The following is a 20,240-nucleotide window of genomic DNA, read 5'->3' as shown; positions in this document are numbered from 1 at the left end:
GCCAGGGCTGCAAGTTTTTCTAACTCGGCCAGGCGGGCCCTCTGGGTTAAATGCTGGCCGGGTGACCACCAAACAAAATCTAGGCTGTGTTCCATTCCTTGCGAGGGTGAGTTCATATTCGGATCTACTGTGGATGATATCCTTGACAAAGCCGGGGATAACAAGAAACGCTTCCCGGTCCTCTCTGGTACTTCATACAGGAAGTCCTTTCGGAGCAGGAAATTTATGCGCAGAAAACCCCCCAAAGACCAGGCTAGGTGGGAGGATAGGAGGAAAAAGGTTAAAGGGTTTATGTTTAACAGGCCCCCCAGCGACAACAGGAAACCCGCCCAATGAGAGTCAGCCCCAGGTGGGGGGGGACTTCTTCATTTCCTCCCAGCCTGGGAAAAAATATTGAACAGTTCTTGGATTTTAGACCTGATAAAAACAGGACTAAAATTCCAGTTTCACTCCATTCCCCGTCCAAACTTCGTCATAACCCCCATGAGGTCATCAGGGGTAGAACAACTAGCACTAGAACTAGAGATTCTAGGCCTAATAGGGAAAGCAGTCCTTCAGGAAGTCCCTGCACAGGAGGAAGGCGAAGGATTCTACTCCCTTCTGTTCCTCAGGAAAAAAACAGACGGGACATTCAGGACAATTGTAAACCTGAAAAAATTAAACAAATTTCTAAAGGTGCAATCCTTCAAGATGGAGTCAATAAAATCGTCAGTGAAATTATTGTTCCCAGACTGTTTTATGGCTGTCCTGGATCTCAAGGACGCCTATTATCACGTTCCCATACACAGAGACTACCAGAAATTTCGGAGAGTAGCGATATCGCTAAAAGGTAGTCAAACACTACCAATATACGGCCCTTCCCTTCTGTCTAGCGATAGCCCCAAGGGTTTTCACAAAAATAGTGGCAGAGGTAATGTCCCATCTGAGGGACCAAAGCATCCTGATCACCCCGTACCTGGACGATCTGCTAATAGGCAACTCGTTCAACCATTGCAAGGACCATCTAGCAAGGGTCATGGGTTCCTTGACGAATTTAGGCTGGCTTCTGAACCTAAAAAAGTCCAGGTTGGACCCGGATCAAGTACAAGAGTATCTAGGTATCCTATTAGATTCGAGGAATCAGGAATGCCGTCTCCCGGCAGGGAAAATCCAGAATATGATAGCCCGGATATCTCATGTGAAAGACCATCCCTCTATGACTCTGCGGGGAGCAATGTCCCTTCTAGGTTCCATGACTGCCTGCATCCCGGGGGTCCGCTGGGCTCAGTTGCACATCAGTCTTGGGGGCAGAAAAGTCACTAAAAGGGCGCTTAGAAGATCGGCTAATTTTGTCATCAAAAACCTTGCTTTCCCTAACATGGTGGATGGAGGTGAACAATTTAACCAGAGGCGTTCCATGGACAATCTCAGTGTCGCAGGTCCTAACTACAGATGCAAGCCCCAGGGGGTGGGGGGCTCACCTAAACGACCAAATAGCTCAGGGGGTCTGGTCAGAGGATTTGGAAGGGGTATCTTCTAACATGAAGGAACTTCATGAGTAAAATTCTCTCTCAAAATTCCTAAACACCCTACGGGGACACCATTTAAGAGTTTTTTCAGACAACAGGGTAGTGGTGGCATACTGAAATCGCCAGGGGGGGACCCGGTCCCATTCTCTACTACAGGTGTCAAAATCCATCCTCCAGGTAGCAGAGAACAATCTAGAGTCCCTGTCTGCACTCCACATAAAAGGAACAGAAAATATCACAGCAGACTTTCTGAGCAGGACCCAGCTAAGGCAGGGCGAATGGGAGCTGAATCAGTTGGTGTTCAACCAAATCACGGAGTTTTGGGGGAACCCTTCCATAGACCTATTCACCAACTGGCGGAACAAAAAAGTAGACATATTCTGCTCAGTCAACCCCAAGGGGAACCCAGTGACATTAGATGCCTTCGCCTTTCCTCCCATCGCACTGATTCCGGCGGTTCTGAGAAAGTCAGGGAAGACCAGGCAAACATAATTCTGATAGCCCCCTTCTGGCCAAAGAGGCCCTGGTTTTCCTGGCTGAGGATAATGTCCACCTCCGACCCCTGGGTTCTTCCGGAGATTCCGGATCTCCTTTTCCAGGGACCGGTCCTCCACCCTCAGGTAGCAAATCTACACTTGACAGCCTGGATTTTGAGAGGGCGCATTTAATGGATAGAGGGTTTTCCCCGAATTTAATCTCCACCCTACTACAGAGTAGGAAACCCGTAACCACCAGACTTTACAGTAAAACCTGGAAAAAATTCCTCTCATTTGCGGGTTCGAAGGTACTAGGGGAGGCCCCCATTACTTCCATCTTAGAGTTCCTGCAAAAGGGGTTGGAGTGGGGTCTGGCCAGCACTCTAAAGGTTCAGGTTATGGCACTAGGAGCCCTATACAACTGCGACCTGGCCAGAAATAGGTGGATTTCTAGGTTCATAAAGGCATCACACAGGTCTAGGCCCATCCCCTCCCGGAATACTCCTCCTTGGGACTTAAATTTAGTTCTTTCAGCACTAACCAAACATCCCTTTGAACCTTTAGCGAATGCATCTCTAAAAGTCCTATCTCTTAAGACGTCTCTCCTAGTAGCCCTCACATCGGCACGTAGAGTTAGCGACATACAAGCCTTATCAGCAGGGCCCCCCTTTACGCAAATTCTAGAGGACAGGGTGACACTTAGGACTGACCCAGCATACCTTCCTAAGGTGGGATCACACTTCCACAGATCACAGGAGGTCACCCTCCCTTCGTTTTGCTCAAATCCTAAAAACAGGGGGGAAGAAGACCTACACACCTTAGACGTCAGAATGTGCATTATCCAGTACTTAGAGGCCACACGGGAGTATAGAAAGGACAGGTCTCTCTTTGTGTGCTTCCAGGGACCTCGGAAAGGACAGAAAGCTTCCAAGGGCACACTGGCAAGGTGGATAAGGGACGCGATCTCCCTGGCATACTCATCAAGCAGGGAGACCGCCCCGGAGGATTTAAAGGCTCATTCGACTAGGGCAATGGCAGCCTCCTGGGCGGAGAAAGCCGGTGCTTCAATTGAACAGATATGTAGAGCTGCAACCTGGTCTTCCCCTTCTACATTCTTTAAGCACTACCGGCTGGATCTAACCTCCTCTTCGGATCTTACCTTTGGTAGAAGGGTTCTGGAAGCGGTGGTCCCTCCCTAAGCGACACTTCTCTGCAATTCTCTCCGTGGTGCTGTCATGGGGGAAGGAGAAAGACGTAGTTACTTACCGGTAACGTGATTTCTCAGAGCCCATGACGGCACCCGTACATTCCCTCCCTTCACGCATGGGTGTGCACATTTATTTATTACCTATGTTTAGTCACAGGGTGTGTCTAGTAAGCTCCTTAAATATGTTAAAATTTGTGTTACTAACCTGGGGATCCTCTCTGTGCTCTGTAAATAACTGATGTGGGAGAGAGGTGCCGCTCTTTTTATCCGTAGGTTTCCTGTCCTTGAAGGGCGGATCCCCTCTCTCCGTGGTGCCGTCATGGGCTCTGAGAAATCCCGTTACCGGTAAGTAACTACGTCTTTTGATTGGATTTTATTTTTTACTTTTATATCTTACTGGTTTTCAAGGGAAAGGTCCTGTTAAAAAATCCAGGGGATTTTTAACATTTTTAAAGTTCAACTTAATACCTCCTCCAGTTGCTGCTGCTTCATCGATCTGGACAAGTTTTTTTTCTTTTTCTTCTACGCCCCCCAGTAATAGTCACCTTTTCTCTTCAATTAACTAAGCATATATCACAGAACGTCTCTGTGGGCACAGCTTTATTTTGGTTGGTAAGCATCTGAGGAGAAAAAGCAAATGCCCACAAAGAATTTCTGCGCTATATGTCTATATTTGGTGGAAGGAAAAATTTGCATCATTATTACCAGGGGGCATGACTTTGGAGCAGAGGGGCACAGAAGAAAAGGAGTAACTGTTCCAGAATCGGTGCATCAGCACCAATTGTCAGTGGGACTCAGTTTAACCGCTTCCCTACCGCCCACTGTACATAAACGTCCGCGCTGCCTGGGCTCTGTGCAGCGCGGACGTTTAAAAACGGTGGGTGGTCTCGCAGCGCTCAGGACCCCCAGGGTCCTGCAAGCCCTGCGAGAGCGGTGCAAAGCGATAGCTCTGACAGGGAACATCATCGGGACCTGATGTTAACCCTTTGCTGTCTTCTATATGCCACGATCTATAGTGATCGCGGCATATAGAAGACAGCAGGAGGAGAGGGGGTGGTATACTTACCTCTCCGAAGACCCCTGATACCTTCAAGGACCTTGGGTTGCTATGGCAGCTGGAGGTCACATGACCGCCTCCAGCTCTGCCATATATGGTGTCCTGCCAGCGTCAGCCTGCAGCTGAAGCCTGGCAGGACACACTGACTGTGTGAAGATCTCATGTAATGTAATACATGTCTATTACATTACATGAGATCAGCGATCAGAAAAATAAAAATTATTGTCCCATACAGGGACTAAGTAAAAAAGTAAAAAAAAATGTTTTGAAACTGTTAAAAAAAAATAAAAATAAATAAAAAAATACAAAATAAATTAAAATAAATAAATAAAATATTAAACCGATAAATCCGTATATTTATGCAAAAAAAAAAAAAAAGTACACATATTTGGTATCGCCGCGTCCGAAACAACCTGAGCTATAAAACTGTCACACTAATTAACTCCTTCTGTGCACACCGTAATAAAAATAAATAAAAAACGGAGCAAAAAACTATGCTTTTTCCTCATATCGCCAAACAAAAAGTGGAAAAAAATGCGATCAAAAAGCAAAATGGAAATAAAAATGGTACCGCTGAAAACGTCATCTTGTTCCGCAAAAAAAAGCTGCCATACAGCTCCATCAGCCAAAAAATAAAAAAGTTATAGCGCTCAGAATAAAGCAATGCAAAAAAAATATTTTTTTCTATAAAATTGTTTTATTGTGTAAAAGCGCCAAAACATAAAAAAAATACAGTAAGTGTAGTATCGCTGTAAACGTACTGACCCGAAGAATAACGCTGCCTGATCACTTTTACCACACGCAGAACGGCATAAAAAAAGCCTCAAAAAACAATTCCTGAATTTTGTTTTTGTTAATTTTACCTCCCAAAAAACGGAATAGAAAGCGATCAAAAAATGTCACGTACCCAAAAATGGTACTAATAAAAAGGTCAACTCGTCCCGTAAAAAACAAGCCGTCACATGACTCTGTCGGCCGAAATATGGAAAAATTATAGCTCTCAAAATATGGCGATGCAAAAACTAGATTTTGCAAAAAAAAGCGTCCTTTAGTGTGTGACAGCTGTCAGTCATAAAAACCCGATATAAATCTGGTATCTCTGTAATCGCACCGACCCGAAGAATAAAGTAATCACATCACTTATACTGCACGAGGAACAGCGTAAAAAATAAATAAAACCAATTCTTCACCTGCTACTGATTTGTTTATTATGTCTCCCAAAGATCGCAGTAAGGCTCTGCTCACATTTATCCTGCGCTCTGCGCTGAGCACTTACGCCAGAGTTTCCCTGTAAATCTCTGAAATACGTGATTCAGACGGAACCCATGACGGAAGATTCCCTGTAATGAGGCAGATATAGGCCACTGTGGATGCCGTCTGGCCTGTGATCCCACGGTGTCATTTGTTTTAGGCGTGCATAAAAGTGCGGTTGGCCACAGTTTTGTGCACTTCTGAAAAAAAGGACACCGCTAAACAGAGGCCAGACGGAGTCCAGAGTAACTCTGCTGCCTCATTACAGTGAATGGATCCCGCAGGTGTTTCATCTGAATTACATCACTTGCAAATTTAGATGGAAACCCCGATGTAAATGCTCAGCCTAGAGCGCCGGATAAATGTTAAGTAAAATGTTCCCAATAAAAGCTTCAACTCAGTCCTCAAAAAAAGCTAGTCCCCACTCAGGTCCGTCATCTGTTAGAAATATAAGGGACTTCCAAGTTACTGGTAGCAGAAAGGCTCTGGAAAAGCGAAATGGCCCTTGCCCCCCAAAAGAAATTCAGAAAATTTTGTGCTCCCAAATCCAAATGCCTATTCTACAATAATTTGTTCTCCAATTGTCAAATAGCGCTCCGTCCCTCCCAGATCTCGCCGTATGGCTGAGCGGTACGATACAGCCACATATGGGGTACTGCCACTTTTAGAAGAAATTGTGTGACACATTTCGGCACCATTTTTACCCATTGCCCTGTGTGAAAATGTTAAATCTGAGGGTAAAACATTTTTTTGTGGTAAAAATATAATTATGCTTTTTTCACTGCCCAATGGTATAAATTTAAAAATTAAAAAATACTCTCTACTTCCCTAGATGAATTCCTTGAGAGGTGTAGTTTACAAAATGGGGTCACTTGTGGGGGTTTCTGCTGTTTCGGCATGTCAGCGACTCTTCAAATGTGACATGGTGTCTGCCACCTATCCCAGCCAACATAGCGCTCCTTTCTCTTCCGAACCCTGCCGTACACCAAAGCAGTGGTTTTCCCCCACATATGGGGTATCGGCGTACTCAGGAGAAATTGCACAACAAATTTCATGGTGCAATTTATCCTGTTACCCTTATGATAATGCAAAATTAGGGAATGAAAAACATTTTTTGTGAGAAAAATGTGAAAATTTTATTTTTATGTCTCAATATTATAAACTTCTGTGAAGCAGCTGGGGGTGCAAGGTGCTCACCACACATCTAGATAAGTTCCCTAAGGGGTCTAGTTTCCAAAATGGTGTCACTTGTGGGGGGTTTCCACTGTTTAGGCCCATTAGGGGTCCCCCAAATGCAACATGGCGTCCGCTAATTATTCAAACAAATTTTACATTCAAAAAGTCAAATGGCGCTCCTTCCCTTCTGAACCCTGCAGTGCGCCCAAACAGTGGTTTTCCTCCACATATGGGGTATCGGCGTGTTCAGGAGAAATTGCACAACAAATTTCATGGTGCAATTTTTCCTATTACCCTTATGATAATGCAAAATTAAGGGATGAAAAACGTTTTTGTGGGAAAAATGTGAAAATTTTATTTTTACAGCTCAATATTATAAACTTCTGTGAAGCATCTTGGGGTTCAAGGTGCTCACCACACATCTAGATAAGTTCCCTAAGGGGGTCTAGTTTCCAAAATGGTGTCACTTGTGGGGGGTTTCCACTGTTTAGGCACATTAGGGGCCCCCCAAATGCAACATGGCGTCTGCTAATTATTCAAACAAATTTTACATTCAAAAAGTCTAATGGCGCTCCTTCCCTTCCGAACCATGCAGTGCGCCCAAACAGTGGTTTTCCCTCACATATGGGGTATCGGCGCGCTCAAGAGAAATTGCAAAAAAAATTTGGGGTCCATTTTTTCCTGTTACACCTGTGAAAATAAAAAAAATTGGGTCTAAAGTAACATTTTTGTGAAAAAAGTTAAATGTTAATTTTTTTCTTCCACATTCAAAAAATTCCTGTGAAGCACCTGAAGGGTTAATAAACGTCTTGAATGTGGTTTTGAGCACCTTGAGGGGTGCAGTTTTTAGAATGGTGTCACTTTTGGGTATTTTCTGTCATAAAGACTCCTCAAAGTGACTTCAAATGTGATGTGGTCGCTAAAAAAATGTTTTTGTAAATTTTGTTGGAAAAATGAGAAATCGCTGGTCAACTTTTAACCCTTATAGCTCCCTAACAAAAAAAATTTGGGTTCCAAAATTGTGCTGATGTAAAGTAGACATGTGGGCAATGTTATTTATTAACTATTTTGTGTGACATATCGCTCTGATTTAAGGGCATAAAAATTCAAATTTTGAAACTTGCAAATTTACAAAATTTCCTCCAAATTTCCGTTTTTTTCACAAATAAACACAAGTGATATCGAAGAAATTTTACCACTGTCATGAAGTACAATATGTCACGAAAAAACAATCTCAGAATCAGGGGAATCCGTTGAAGCGTTCCAGAGTAATTACCTCATAAAGTGACAGTGGTCAGAATTGTAAAAATTGGCCCGGTCACGAAGGCAAAAACAGACTCTGGCGCGAAGTGGTTAAAAATACAGTGAAAGATCCTCTTTAACCCCTTAACGACAAGTGCCGTACATGTAAAAAAAACACAGAGAAATGAAAATCAAAACGAGAGAATTGCAGTTTTTCTGTCATTGCAACTCCACAATATGAAGGAAATCAAAATGCTTTATTTACCCCAAAATGGTATAATTAAAAAAACGCCAGCTTGCCAAGTGCTCACACTGCTCTATTGACTGAAAAATGAAAACATTTTGGGTCTCAAAAAAAGATGACACAAGCAAGAATTTTTATTTTTTTTATTTTGGAGTTTACAAATTCTTTTTCAACACTTTATTCTCGCTTTTTTTTTTTTTTTTCTAAGTTTGGTATTGCCATAGTGATACTGACCTGAAGAATCATAATGACAGGTCGTTTTACCGAACAAAGAAAACTCAAAAAATAATTGCGGAATTGCATTTTATTATTTTTGCACAATTTCACCACACTTGGAATTTTAGTACCGTTTTCCAGCACATTGAATGGTAAAATGAATCACGTCTTTCAAAAGTAAATCTCATCCCGCAAAAACAAGCCATCGTACATTTACGTGATGCAGAAAAATAAAAAGTTATGACTCTGGGAATAAGGCAAGGAAAAAGTGGAAAATCCTCTTCTGGAGGTTTAACTTCTTGGTTCATTGCATACAAAATAATGTAAAAAAAATTGTCCAAAATAGTGCCAATAAAAATGACAACTTGTCGCACAAAAAAGCATCTTTATAGACTGAAAAAAATATATATATAGCTTTTGCAGTGCATTGATGTAAAAATTGCTAATTTCTGAGGGCATTTTTGGCTTTAGGTGAAATAAGTCCTGCATACAACTATCAACACGCTTTAAATAGTGCACAACAAACCATTGCTAAATTTGACACAAGATTTGCAAAGTGGTTTATACTTTTCATTGGTTGTGAGTTTTCTGCTGCCTTCGTGCAGCTCCAGTTACCCAGACAAGAATGCACAGAGGATGTTTGTGTTATGTGCTTATTGTGAGTTATGTATCTGTGTGTACAGTGCTATAAACTGTCTGAATTGTGAGAATTCACATATGTCTCCAGAGAAACCTTCCATTCCTGCATTCCATTCAATGAGATAAAATTGTCTCCCAGCATTGAATTTTCATGCCTCCAGATGAATGTTCAGCATGGTATTAATTAAGGGCTAATTAAACAAAATGTAAGTTTGTTTTTCCTTTGGTGGTTCTGTGACGAATCCCATGGTAAGAGTTGCAGCACTGTTTTTATATGGTATAGTATCAGGGTTTTTTTTATGGGCAACAAGCACATTTTATGCAAATGTGTACATTGAATTCATATATTTCTAAAACATTTGGGGTGTATACGCTTATCTTGTTTCGATGTTGAATTTTTTTTTTTCCCCCTTAGGCGATGTGCCCACGTTGCGTAATTGAAGCGGAAAATTTGCGCTTTATTTCCGCATGTCCTTTCCCGGAAAAACGCATGCGGAAACGCAAAATTAATTGACATGCTGCGGATTTTTGTGTGCATAAAAAACGCTGCGGAAAAATCCGCAGCATGGGCAAAGAACTTGCGGATTCTCATTGGGGACCATGGGTTGCGGATTACCAAGCGTTTCACAAGTGTTTCCGCTGCGGAAATTCCGCATCAAATACGCTTGTAAAACGCTACGTGGGCACATACCCTTAAGGTTTGGATGAACACTTAAGTGGGCTGCGCTGCTGAAGTAAATCAATTCTTGAGAGATGATGATGAAGATGAAAAGGCTTTTTATTAACAACACGTTGAAAAAGACACCGGTACGGCGTTGAAACGCGTTGTGGATAAAAAGCCTTTTCTTCATAATCATCTCTGAAGAATTGATTTACTTCAGCAGCGCAGCCCACTTATGTGTTCATCTAACTGGATCCAATATATCCTGGAGGATTTATTCACCAGCCACAGGGCAGCAGTAGCTGTTTTTCTTCATGCCTACATAGGAGTTGTGCCTGTCACAACTCCATCAGGTGAGTGTAACCAGCACTCTCTTGCTCTCCCTCCATAGGGTATCACCCAATTGTGCACTCTGTTCCCCACATCTAGATCTACATAAGGTTCATCTTTATTGCATATTTATCATATTGAATAGCTTTAGATGTTCCAAAATTGCTAGGAAAAAGAAAATGAGAGCAAACTTTTAACACAGGACCACAGCTCTTTCTAGACTTGGTAATGCCAACTTAATACTTCTTTGAATGCCTAATGTTCCAGAGATTTCTGATCTAATAGGAGAACGTCTGATTGCCACAGAAACATCAACCTCTACTTGTGCTCCTCCGGCATTTATGCTGCCGCCTCAGATATGGAGGACAATGTGCCTCTGCATTCTCTCACATGTGACTTGGTCCAAAATCACCACCATCCAAGGGATAACTCTACTACTCTAACGTCCTGAGAAATTACTCACATGGTGCAAGAGAGGCTGCTCAGCTTGACTATCAGTTGCCGAGATGACGGTGAACTCTGCACTACAAGTATATAGGGCGCTAACACAAGCTCTTCCCACTGAGCTAGATTTTGACTCCTTGGTGAATCTCTTCGATCACTCTCAACAGCAGGCACTAGGAACAGTCAATGTGTGGCAGAAAACTAACACTGCACATCACCCTGAAAACTCTATCCCACCCGTCAAACGTGGTGGCAGCAATTATGCTGTGGGGATGCTTTTTTTCACAGGGACAGGGAAGCTGGACAGAGTTGTTAACTAGTTAGATTCTGTAGTCAATATTGACAGCAGCATCTAAGGGGTTAATAGTGCATGGTCGGTGCCAACACTGATCGTGGCTGATGCAGTAAGTTGACAGCTATAATGACAAGTTGACAGTTACAGGATTGTCACCTGTCGGGGAACGCTAGTCTCTTATATCGCAGGTCAGTAAAAAAACATCTAGGGGTCACTAAGCTATCATTAGAAAATGATCTATTGTTTAAATCAAGTGTTTGTATTATATGTATTGTTTATGAAACTTTGGCAAGGGTTTTTTTCAACATATAATCTGTATTAAAAAAAAATAGAACTCTTGCAATTTTCACAATTTTTGTAGACTCTTAACTTCCAATTGTTTCAGGAAATAATACATGTACATGGCCACAATGAACAGACCACACCCTGTTTTATGTATTGAGGTGTCTATTGAGCATGCGCAAAGGTTATTGTGAGGGGAGGGGGTGCAGGTCTAGCTGCAACAACATCTATTGTGATTGGTGGATCCTGAGTTATCAGCTGTGTATGCGTTAACTGTCATTGTAATCCTATCTCTGATCATCTCAAAAAGAAAAAGCCCTGTGGGCAGTGTGAAGATGGCAAAATTACTATTTTTTATATTAAAAATCATAAATATATTTTTTTAAAATGGCAATTGTTTTTGGAAAATTACATGCAACACAAAAACCTGACTTATACAATAGGTAACTTTCTTGTGATTTTATCTCTTTGGTGCAAAATGACGTACATGTACCCCAGTGCTTCAGTCACAGTGTGTGGAGAGGCTCAAGAGCTCTGCTCTCTTCCCATGCAGCAGAGGCCTGCTATGATACATGGCCAGCATCTGTTTCTATCAGTAGTGACCAGAGCAGAATTCTGATCGCTACCTTTAAGCATTTAAATGCCGCTATCAAGGCTTTTAAATGGGGCGGTTACGAACCAGCTTTCATCTGCTCCTGTGAAGCTATAGCATTGCACCCATGGATAACCATAGCAGTTGGGGACCTGATCAAGGCTCCAGTTACCACCATCTTGAAACTTCTGTGACGCTCAGCCAGAGGCTGAGCTGCTCTGGATACCATGAATCTCCATAAGGGGACTAAAACAAAGTAAAAAAAAAATTAGCAAAATGTAAAAATTTGAATTACCCTGCCTTTTTAGCATTAAAAATATAGTCTTTAAGTACAGAAATTAAATATATTATAAAGATAAACATATTTGGTATCCATGCATCCATAAATGTTTGGTCTATCAATATATAAAATTAATTGGCCCATATGGTAAACTCCAAAAAAAAAAAAAAAAAAAAAGGGAAAAAATAAAAACTGCGTAATTGTTGCATGCATCTCAAATTGGTATCAATAAAACTAATAGCTTGTAATGCAAAAAAGAAGCCCTCACATAGCTCCATCTACGGTTAACAAAAAAAACGTTACGGGTCTCGGAAAATGGCGACACAAGCCAAAATGTTATTTTTACAAACTTCTTTATGCAAATATGCAAATATGATATCGTTTTAAGCATACTGACCTGGAGAATAATGTTCACAACTAATTTCTACCATACAATAAACTGTGTGTTAAAAAAAATCGCATCAGTCACTAACCGCATTTAAATGGAGTAATCATCAGTGCATGATCAAGGGGAGACAATGAGCTACCATGGTAGCTGGGGGCCTGCCGAACGCCCTCATGGCTGCCATTTTGGTACTCCTGTGAAGCCTAGCCATAGGCTTCTTAAGGGATCATTATTTATACTAAGTACAGAACAAGCAATTAAAGGATCGCAAGACAAGTCTCTTAAAGAGACTAAAAAAAGTTTTTAAAAATTAAAATCAGTCCTCCTTTCACCAATTAAAAAATAAAAAACTATCACCATTTTATTCCACTTGGTAGTTTTTTTTTTCTGCTTGTATGTTGAATACACAGTAAAGTCACTTGTGTCATTCCAAGCTACAACTTGTTGCACAAAAAAATAAGTCTTCATATGGCTATGTAAATGAAAGCTAGTAAAGTTAAGGCTCTTGGAGGAAGAGGAGGAAAAAAACACAAGTGTAAAAAAAATTGAAAAATCTCCCAGGAGGGAAGGTTAAATAAACTTACTCCAAGGAAGGGAGGCATCACAAAAGAGTTAACTGTCCTATTACCACATAAATGATATACCTTTTTTTTTTGGACCATAAGACGCACTCCCCCCCCCCCCACGCTTTAAATAGTGCACAACAAACCATTGCTAAATTTGACACAAGATTTGCAAAGTGGTTTATACTTTTCATTGGTTGTGAGTTTTCTGCTGCCTTCGTGCAGCTCCAGTTACCCAGACAAGAATGCACAGAGGATGTTTGTGTTATGTGCTTATTGTGAGTTATGTATCTGTGTGTACAGTGCTATAAACTGTCTGAATTGTGAGAATTCACATATGTCTCCAGAGAAACCTTCCATTCCTGCATTCCATTCAATGAGATAAAATTGTCTCCCAGCATTGAATTTTCATGCCTCCAGATGAATGTTCAGCATGGTATTAATTAAGGGCTAATTAAACAAAATGTAAGTTTGTTTTTCCTTTGGTGGTTCTGTGATGAATCCCATGGTAAGAGTTGCAGCACTGTTTTTATATGGTATAGTATCAGGGTTTTTTTTATGGGCAACAAGCACATTTTATGCAAATGTGTACATTGAATTCATATATTTCTAAAACATTTGGGGTGTATACGCTTATCTTGTTTCGATGTTGAATTTTTTTTTTTCCCCCTTAGGCGATGTGCCCACGTTGCGTAATTGAAGCGGAAAATTTGCGCTTTATTTCCGCATGTCCTTTCCCGGAAAAACGCATGCGGAAACGCAAAATTAATTGACATGCTGCGGATTTTTGTGTGCATAAAAAACGCTGCGGAAAAATCCGCAGCATGGGCAAAGAACTTGCGGATTCTCATTGGGGACCATGGGTTGCGGATTACCAAGCGTTTCACAAGTGTTTCCGCTGCGGAAATTCCGCATCAAATACGCTTGTAAAACGCTACGTGGGCACATACCCTTAAGGTTTGGATGAACACTTAAGTGGGCTGCGCTGCTGAAGTAAATCAATTCTTGAGAGATGATGATGAAGATGAAAAGGCTTTTTATTAACAACACGTTGAAAAAGACACCGGTACGGCGTTGAAACGCGTTGTGGATAAAAAGCCTTTTCTTCATAATCATCTCTGAAGAATTGATTTACTTCAGCAGCGCAGCCCACTTATGTGTTCATCTAACTGGATCCAATATATCCTGGAGGATTTATTCACCAGCCACAGGGCAGCAGTAGCTGTTTTTCTTCATGCCTACATAGGAGTTGTGCCTGTCACAACTCCATCAGGTGAGTGTAACCAGCACTCTCTTGCTCTCCCTCCATAGGGTATCACCCAATTGTGCACTCTGTTCCCCACATCTAGATCTACATAAGGTTCATCTTTATTGCATATTTATCATATTGAATAGCTTTAGATGTTCCAAAATTGCTAGGAAAAAGAAAATGAGAGCAAACTTTTAACACAGGACCACAGCTCTTTCTAGACTTGGTAATGCCAACTTAATACTTCTTTGAATGCCTAATGTTCCAGAGATTTCTGATCTAATAGGAGAACGTCTGATTGCCACAGAAACATCAACCTCTACTTGTGCTCCTCCGGCATTTATGCTGCCGCCTCAGATATGGAGGACAATGTGCCTCTGCATTCTCTCACATGTGACTTGGTCCAAAATCACCACCATCCAAGGGATAACTCTACTACTCTAACGTCCTGAGAAATTACTCACATGGTGCAAGAGAGGCTGCTCAGCTTGACTATCAGTTGCCGAGATGACGGTGAACTCTGCACTACAAGTATATAGGGCGCTAACACAAGCTCTTCCCACTGAGCTAGATTTTGACTCCTTGGTGAATCTCTTCGATCACTCTCAACAGCAGGCACTAGGAACAGTCAATGTGTGGCAGAAAACTAACACTGCACATCACCCTGAAAACTCTATCCCACCCGTCAAACGTGGTGGCAGCAATTATGCTGTGGGGATGCTTTTTTTCACAGGGACAGGGAAGCTGGACAGAGTTGTTAACTAGTTAGATTCTGTAGTCAATATTGACAGCAGCATCTAAGGGGTTAATAGTGCATGGTCGGTGCCAACACTGATCGTGGCTGATGCAGTAAGTTGACAGCTATAATGACAAGTTGACAGTTACAGGATTGTCACCTGTCGGGGAACGCTAGTCTCTTATATCGCAGGTCAGTAAAAAAACATCTAGGGGTCACTAAGCTATCATTAGAAAATGATCTATTGTTTAAATCAAGTGTTTGTATTATATGTATTGTTTATGAAACTTTGGCAAGGGTTTTTTTCAACATATAATCTGTATTAAAAAAAAATAGAACTCTTGCAATTTTCACAATTTTTGTAGACTCTTAACTTCCAATTGTTTCAGGAAATAATACATGTACATGGCCACAATGAACAGACCACACCCTGTTTTATGTATTGAGGTGTCTATTGAGCATGCGCAAAGGTTATTGTGAGGGGAGGGGGTGCAGGTCTAGCTGCAACAACATCTATTGTGATTGGTGGATCCTGAGTTATCAGCTGTGTATGCGTTAACTGTCATTGTAATCCTATCTCTGATCATCTCAAAAAGAAAAAGCCCTGTGGGCAGTGTGAAGATGGCAAAATTACTATTTTTTATATTAAAAATCATAAATATATTTTTTTAAAATGGCAATTGTTTTTGGAAAATTACATGCAACACAAAAACCTGACTTATACAATAGGTAACTTTCTTGTGATTTTATCTCTTTGGTGCAAAATGACGTACATGTACCCCAGTGCTTCAGTCACAGTGTGTGGAGAGGCTCAAGAGCTCTGCTCTCTTCCCATGCAGCAGAGGCCTGCTATGATACATGGCCAGCATCTGTTTCTATCAGTAGTGACCAGAGCAGAATTCTGATCGCTACCTTTAAGCATTTAAATGCCGCTATCAAGGCTTTTAAATGGGGCGGTTACGAACCAGCTTTCATCTGCTCCTGTGAAGCTATAGCATTGCACCCATGGATAACCATAGCAGTTGGGGACCTGATCAAGGCTCCAGTTACCACCATCTTGAAACTTCTGTGACGCTCAGCCAGAGGCTGAGCTGCTCTGGATACCATGAATCTCCATAAGGGGACTAAAACAAAGTAAAAAAAAAATTAGCAAAATGTAAAAATTTGAATTACCCTGCCTTTTTAGCATTAAAAATATAGTCTTTAAGTACAGAAATTAAATATATTATAAAGATAAACATATTTGGTATCCATGCATCCATAAATGTTTGGTCTATCAATATATAAAATTAATTGGCCCATATGGTAAACTCCAAAAAAAAAAAAAAAAAAAAAGGGAAAAAATAAAAACTGCGTAATTGTTGCATGCATCTCAAATTGGTATCAATAAAACTAATAGCTTGTAATGCAAAAAAGAAGCCCTCACATAGCTCCATCTACGGTTAACAAAAAAAACGTTACGGGTCTCGGAAAATGGCGACACAAGCCAAAATGTTATTTTTACAAACTTCTTTATGCAAATATGCAAATATGATATCGTTTTAAGCATACTGACCTGGAGAATAATGTTCACAACTAATTTCTACCATACAATAAACTGTGTGTTAAAAAAAATCGCATCAGTCACTAACCGCATTTAAATGGAGTAATCATCAGTGCATGATCAAGGGGAGACAATGAGCTACCATGGTAGCTGGGGGCCTGCCGAACGCCCTCATGGCTGCCATTTTGGTACTCCTGTGAAGCCTAGCCATAGGCTTCTTAAGGGATCATTATTTATACTAAGTACAGAACAAGCAATTAAAGGATCGCAAGACAAGTCTCTTAAAGAGACTAAAAAAAGTTTTTAAAAATTAAAATCAGTCCTCCTTTCACCAATTAAAAAATAAAAAACTATCACCATTTTATTCCACTTGGTAGTTTTTTTTTTCTGCTTGTATGTTGAATACACAGTAAAGTCACTTGTGTCATTCCAAGCTACAACTTGTTGCACAAAAAAATAAGTCTTCATATGGCTATGTAAATGAAAGCTAGTAAAGTTAAGGCTCTTGGAGGAAGAGGAGGAAAAAAACACAAGTGTAAAAAAAATTGAAAAATCTCCCAGGAGGGAAGGTTAAATAAACTTACTCCAAGGAAGGGAGGCATCACAAAAGAGTTAACTGTCCTATTACCACATAAATGATATACCTTTTTTTTTTGGACCATAAGACGCACTCCCCCCCCCCCCCCCAAATTTAGGAGGAAAATGGGGGGTGCGTCTTATGGTCCGAACGTACCGGGAGTTGCGGTGGTGGTGGAGCAGGATCGTAGGAAGCAGGGCCCTCCGTCAGGTACCCGGCGGCAGCAGAAGAGGTGAGATGCTGCGGAGCCTGTGTTTGGCATTCGGCAGTGAGGCAGAGCGGTGTGCGCTGCTTTCTGGTGGACGCGGCAATCTTCCTGCAGCCGTGATCTACAGGAAAATATCCGCCGAGATCCCAGGCTGCGCATGCGCCGACTCGGGCGGCCATTTTCCTGTAGATCACGGCTTCAGGAAGATGGCCGCGGCCACCGGAAAGAACCGCACACCGCTCTACCTCACTGCCAACAGCCAGACATTGGACCCTGCAGCATCTCACCTCTTCTGCCACCGCCGGGTATCTGAGGGAAGGAAAGGAGGGCCCTGCTTCCTACGATCCTGTTCCACCACCACCGCAACTCCCCAAAGCTTAAGCAACCCGGGACCACAGCAGTCCTCCACTGCCGCCGGCTTCCTGGGGGATCATGCCTCCTGTGACGCCCCCCACACACACACTTAACCCCCCCCTTAGGTAAGATACCTATATAAAGTACTTATTCAGACTATAAGACAGACCCCCATCTTCTAAAAAATATTTTTTTCCTATTTTCCACCCCAAAATTTGGGGTGCGTCTTATAGTTCGAAAAATATGGTAGTTTAATTCTGAGGCTGTTTTGTTTATTATGTTCCTCATTACAGAAACTGTGATGACACATGGCATATTTCAGTATATTTAAGAGGAACAGATGATTAAAGATTAATAATGAGCGAGTGTCCTTATTTAACCCTTTAAATGAGCACGCTCGAGTACTCGCCGAGCATTTGCGGCGCGCTATGCATCGATGAAAGTGTCGCTGCAGCTGCATGTGTCACATCTGTCTTACACCTGTGACACATGCAGGCATTGCCTGACAAAGGCAAAGGCGGTTGCCATTTGCGTCTTCCTGCTGACTGCCAATAACTGATAGGTCTCTCTATTCAGGCATGCAGGGAGACCTGTCACTCAAGGACAGAGGGCGGGAGAAGCCGCCATGGAGCGGACCTTCCAACTAGTTTCCAAAGCCCCTTGGTCCATGACGCCTTTAAAAGTATGGTTTTTCTCTGAAATGCTACAATGTTTTAGAGTCAAACATACATAACCGAAATCATACAGCCGGTGCCTGATACGTGCTGCCCATAGTAACAGTGATTTTATCAAAACTGCAACAAGCAGCCCAGTGAGTGATAAATCGCTGGAATCATTGTCTCTGCCCTACATCATGCTGCTCTCAGATGGAGAGCAAAAATCTGGTGATAGATTTCCTTTAAACTTCTCAGTACAAAGAATTAAATAATGTATTTTCTTGATACTTACCAACAAACCATTTTTATAAATGTTGATCAGGAATTGAGTTTGATTTCCAGCCACAGTCTGTCTGTTTGCCAAGGGCTGGGTTGTCTGAATTCTTTTCACAGTATGATAACACTACTGCAATTCCTTTCTAGTGCTCTCAGCCCGTAGTGCAAAGTAATTGATTTTTGGTTATAATTGTAGGTCGTAAGTTGGTTTTATTTTCTGATTGCCTCTAAATCCTTTGTGTCTGTTTTTCAGAAGCTGAAATAGACATTAGGATGCGAGAAGAGTTTTCAAAAGTGTGCTTTGAGACATTGCTTCAATTCTCATTTAGCAATAAAGTAACAACACCACAGGAAGGCTATATTTCCAGAATGGCACTTTCTGTGCTATTGAAGAGATCCCAAGATGTCCTTCATCGCTACATAGATGATGAAAGGCTGAGCGGGAAATGTCCTCTGCCAAGGTATGTATGAGTTTTAATATGCATTCCTGCTATTGGTACTCAGGATGTATCCTGGAAATAAATTATGCAGCAGAAATTTTCATCTTGATGTATTCCCTTGTGCGAACATTGAACGGCAATATCTTACATATCCACAAAAAAAAAGTTTTCAAGGCTTCAGACCAGTGAGCTAACACCTTATTACAGTATGACAATGAGAGATTTCTAATGCAAGGAATTGCAATTGCTAATCCAATGGTTTTGGGAAGGAAGCCTGTAGAGACTTGGATTAGCTAATACATTGAAATCTGCCATTACATAATGGTCTTAGTAAGTAGACCATATCCCAGAAGGTAAGTAGAGGGTCTTGGTGCTGGATTTCCACCTTGATGGAGTTTATATGGGTTATTTTGTAATTAAATCTATAAATTCAGAACCATTGCGCTAGTTCCAGATATGATCTACCGGTATTTATCAGAATACTAGTGTTTAGTGTGTATTTAGATGGGCCGAGAATCAATGAACACTTCTGGATTAACTGCCCATGTAAGCGTACCAGTGATAACCCTACAAGCAAAACGCTGGTTTCTTGGGTGATTGGGTCGTTTTATGCCAGCATACAACTTATGGTTGTTGGCAGCGCAACACCCGTTGTAAACCGCAGATGTGCTGCTGACAACATGAGGCTGTTAATACAGTCGTTCTGTTGTCATCAGTTATTCTCTGCTTGTGTGTACAGGCCATTAAATGAGCAATGATCAAGTTGCATATAATTGATAAATGCTTGTGAGCAGGCCAAAATCGGCCCCTCTACATAGGCCTGTGGTCGATTACATCCCAGAAACCATAACAAAAAAAAAAAAACTAAGATGAGAAAATAGTTTTATAGTTGGAGGAGACTGATGGACAGGTCTGGTCCCCTGCTCCTCCGTCAGCAGCTATTTTATGGACAGGAGATCTGTGCAGTCTTTGAGGAAAGCAGCACTAACAAGTACAGGAGAAGAAACTGTAAGGCCACAGCCCCACTATCAGTATTCGGTCAGTATTTTTTAATCAGGAGCCAAAACCAGGTGAGGAACAATCAGAGAAAAGGTATAATAGAAAATGTCACCAATTCTGCATTTATCACCCACTCCTGGTTTTGGCTCCCACTCCTGAGAAAAATTACTGACCGAATACTGAACAAATACTGATAGTGGGGCCGTGGCCTAATAGTAAATGTCACAAAATCATATTCCTCAAAATGTGTAAAAATAAAGTGGCCACCCAATTAAATAGTTTGTATACTTTTAAAAATCTCGATATTTGTCAAATTGATATGTTAATGCATTTCTAACATTGTTTATTTCAAGT

At 41.4% G+C, this 20,240-nt stretch overlaps 1 protein-coding gene across 2 annotated transcripts in view; it reads left to right on the top strand.

The window, feature by feature from the left end:
• MON2 (MON2 homolog, regulator of endosome-to-Golgi trafficking) overlaps positions 1-20,240 on the top strand; it is a 144,066-nt gene that overhangs the window by 108,550 nt on the left and 15,276 nt on the right. For both annotated transcript variants that reach the window (XM_073651592.1, XM_073651591.1), the window contains one exon: positions 18,701-18,908. In XM_073651592.1, coding sequence (XP_073507693.1) covers positions 18,701-18,908 — 208 coding nt within the window. The remainder of the gene's footprint in view (positions 1-18,700; positions 18,909-20,240) is intronic.

Source organism: Phyllobates terribilis, unplaced genomic scaffold (assembly GCF_046119375.1).
Source record: "Phyllobates terribilis strain yellow unplaced genomic scaffold, ASM4611937v1 Scaffold_11__3_contigs__length_659146591, whole genome shotgun sequence".
NCBI classification, from domain to species: domain Eukaryota; kingdom Metazoa; phylum Chordata; class Amphibia; order Anura; family Dendrobatidae; genus Phyllobates; species Phyllobates terribilis.
The sequence above is the reverse complement of the archived record's forward strand: the minus strand, read 5'-3'. Positions and strand labels throughout refer to the sequence as shown.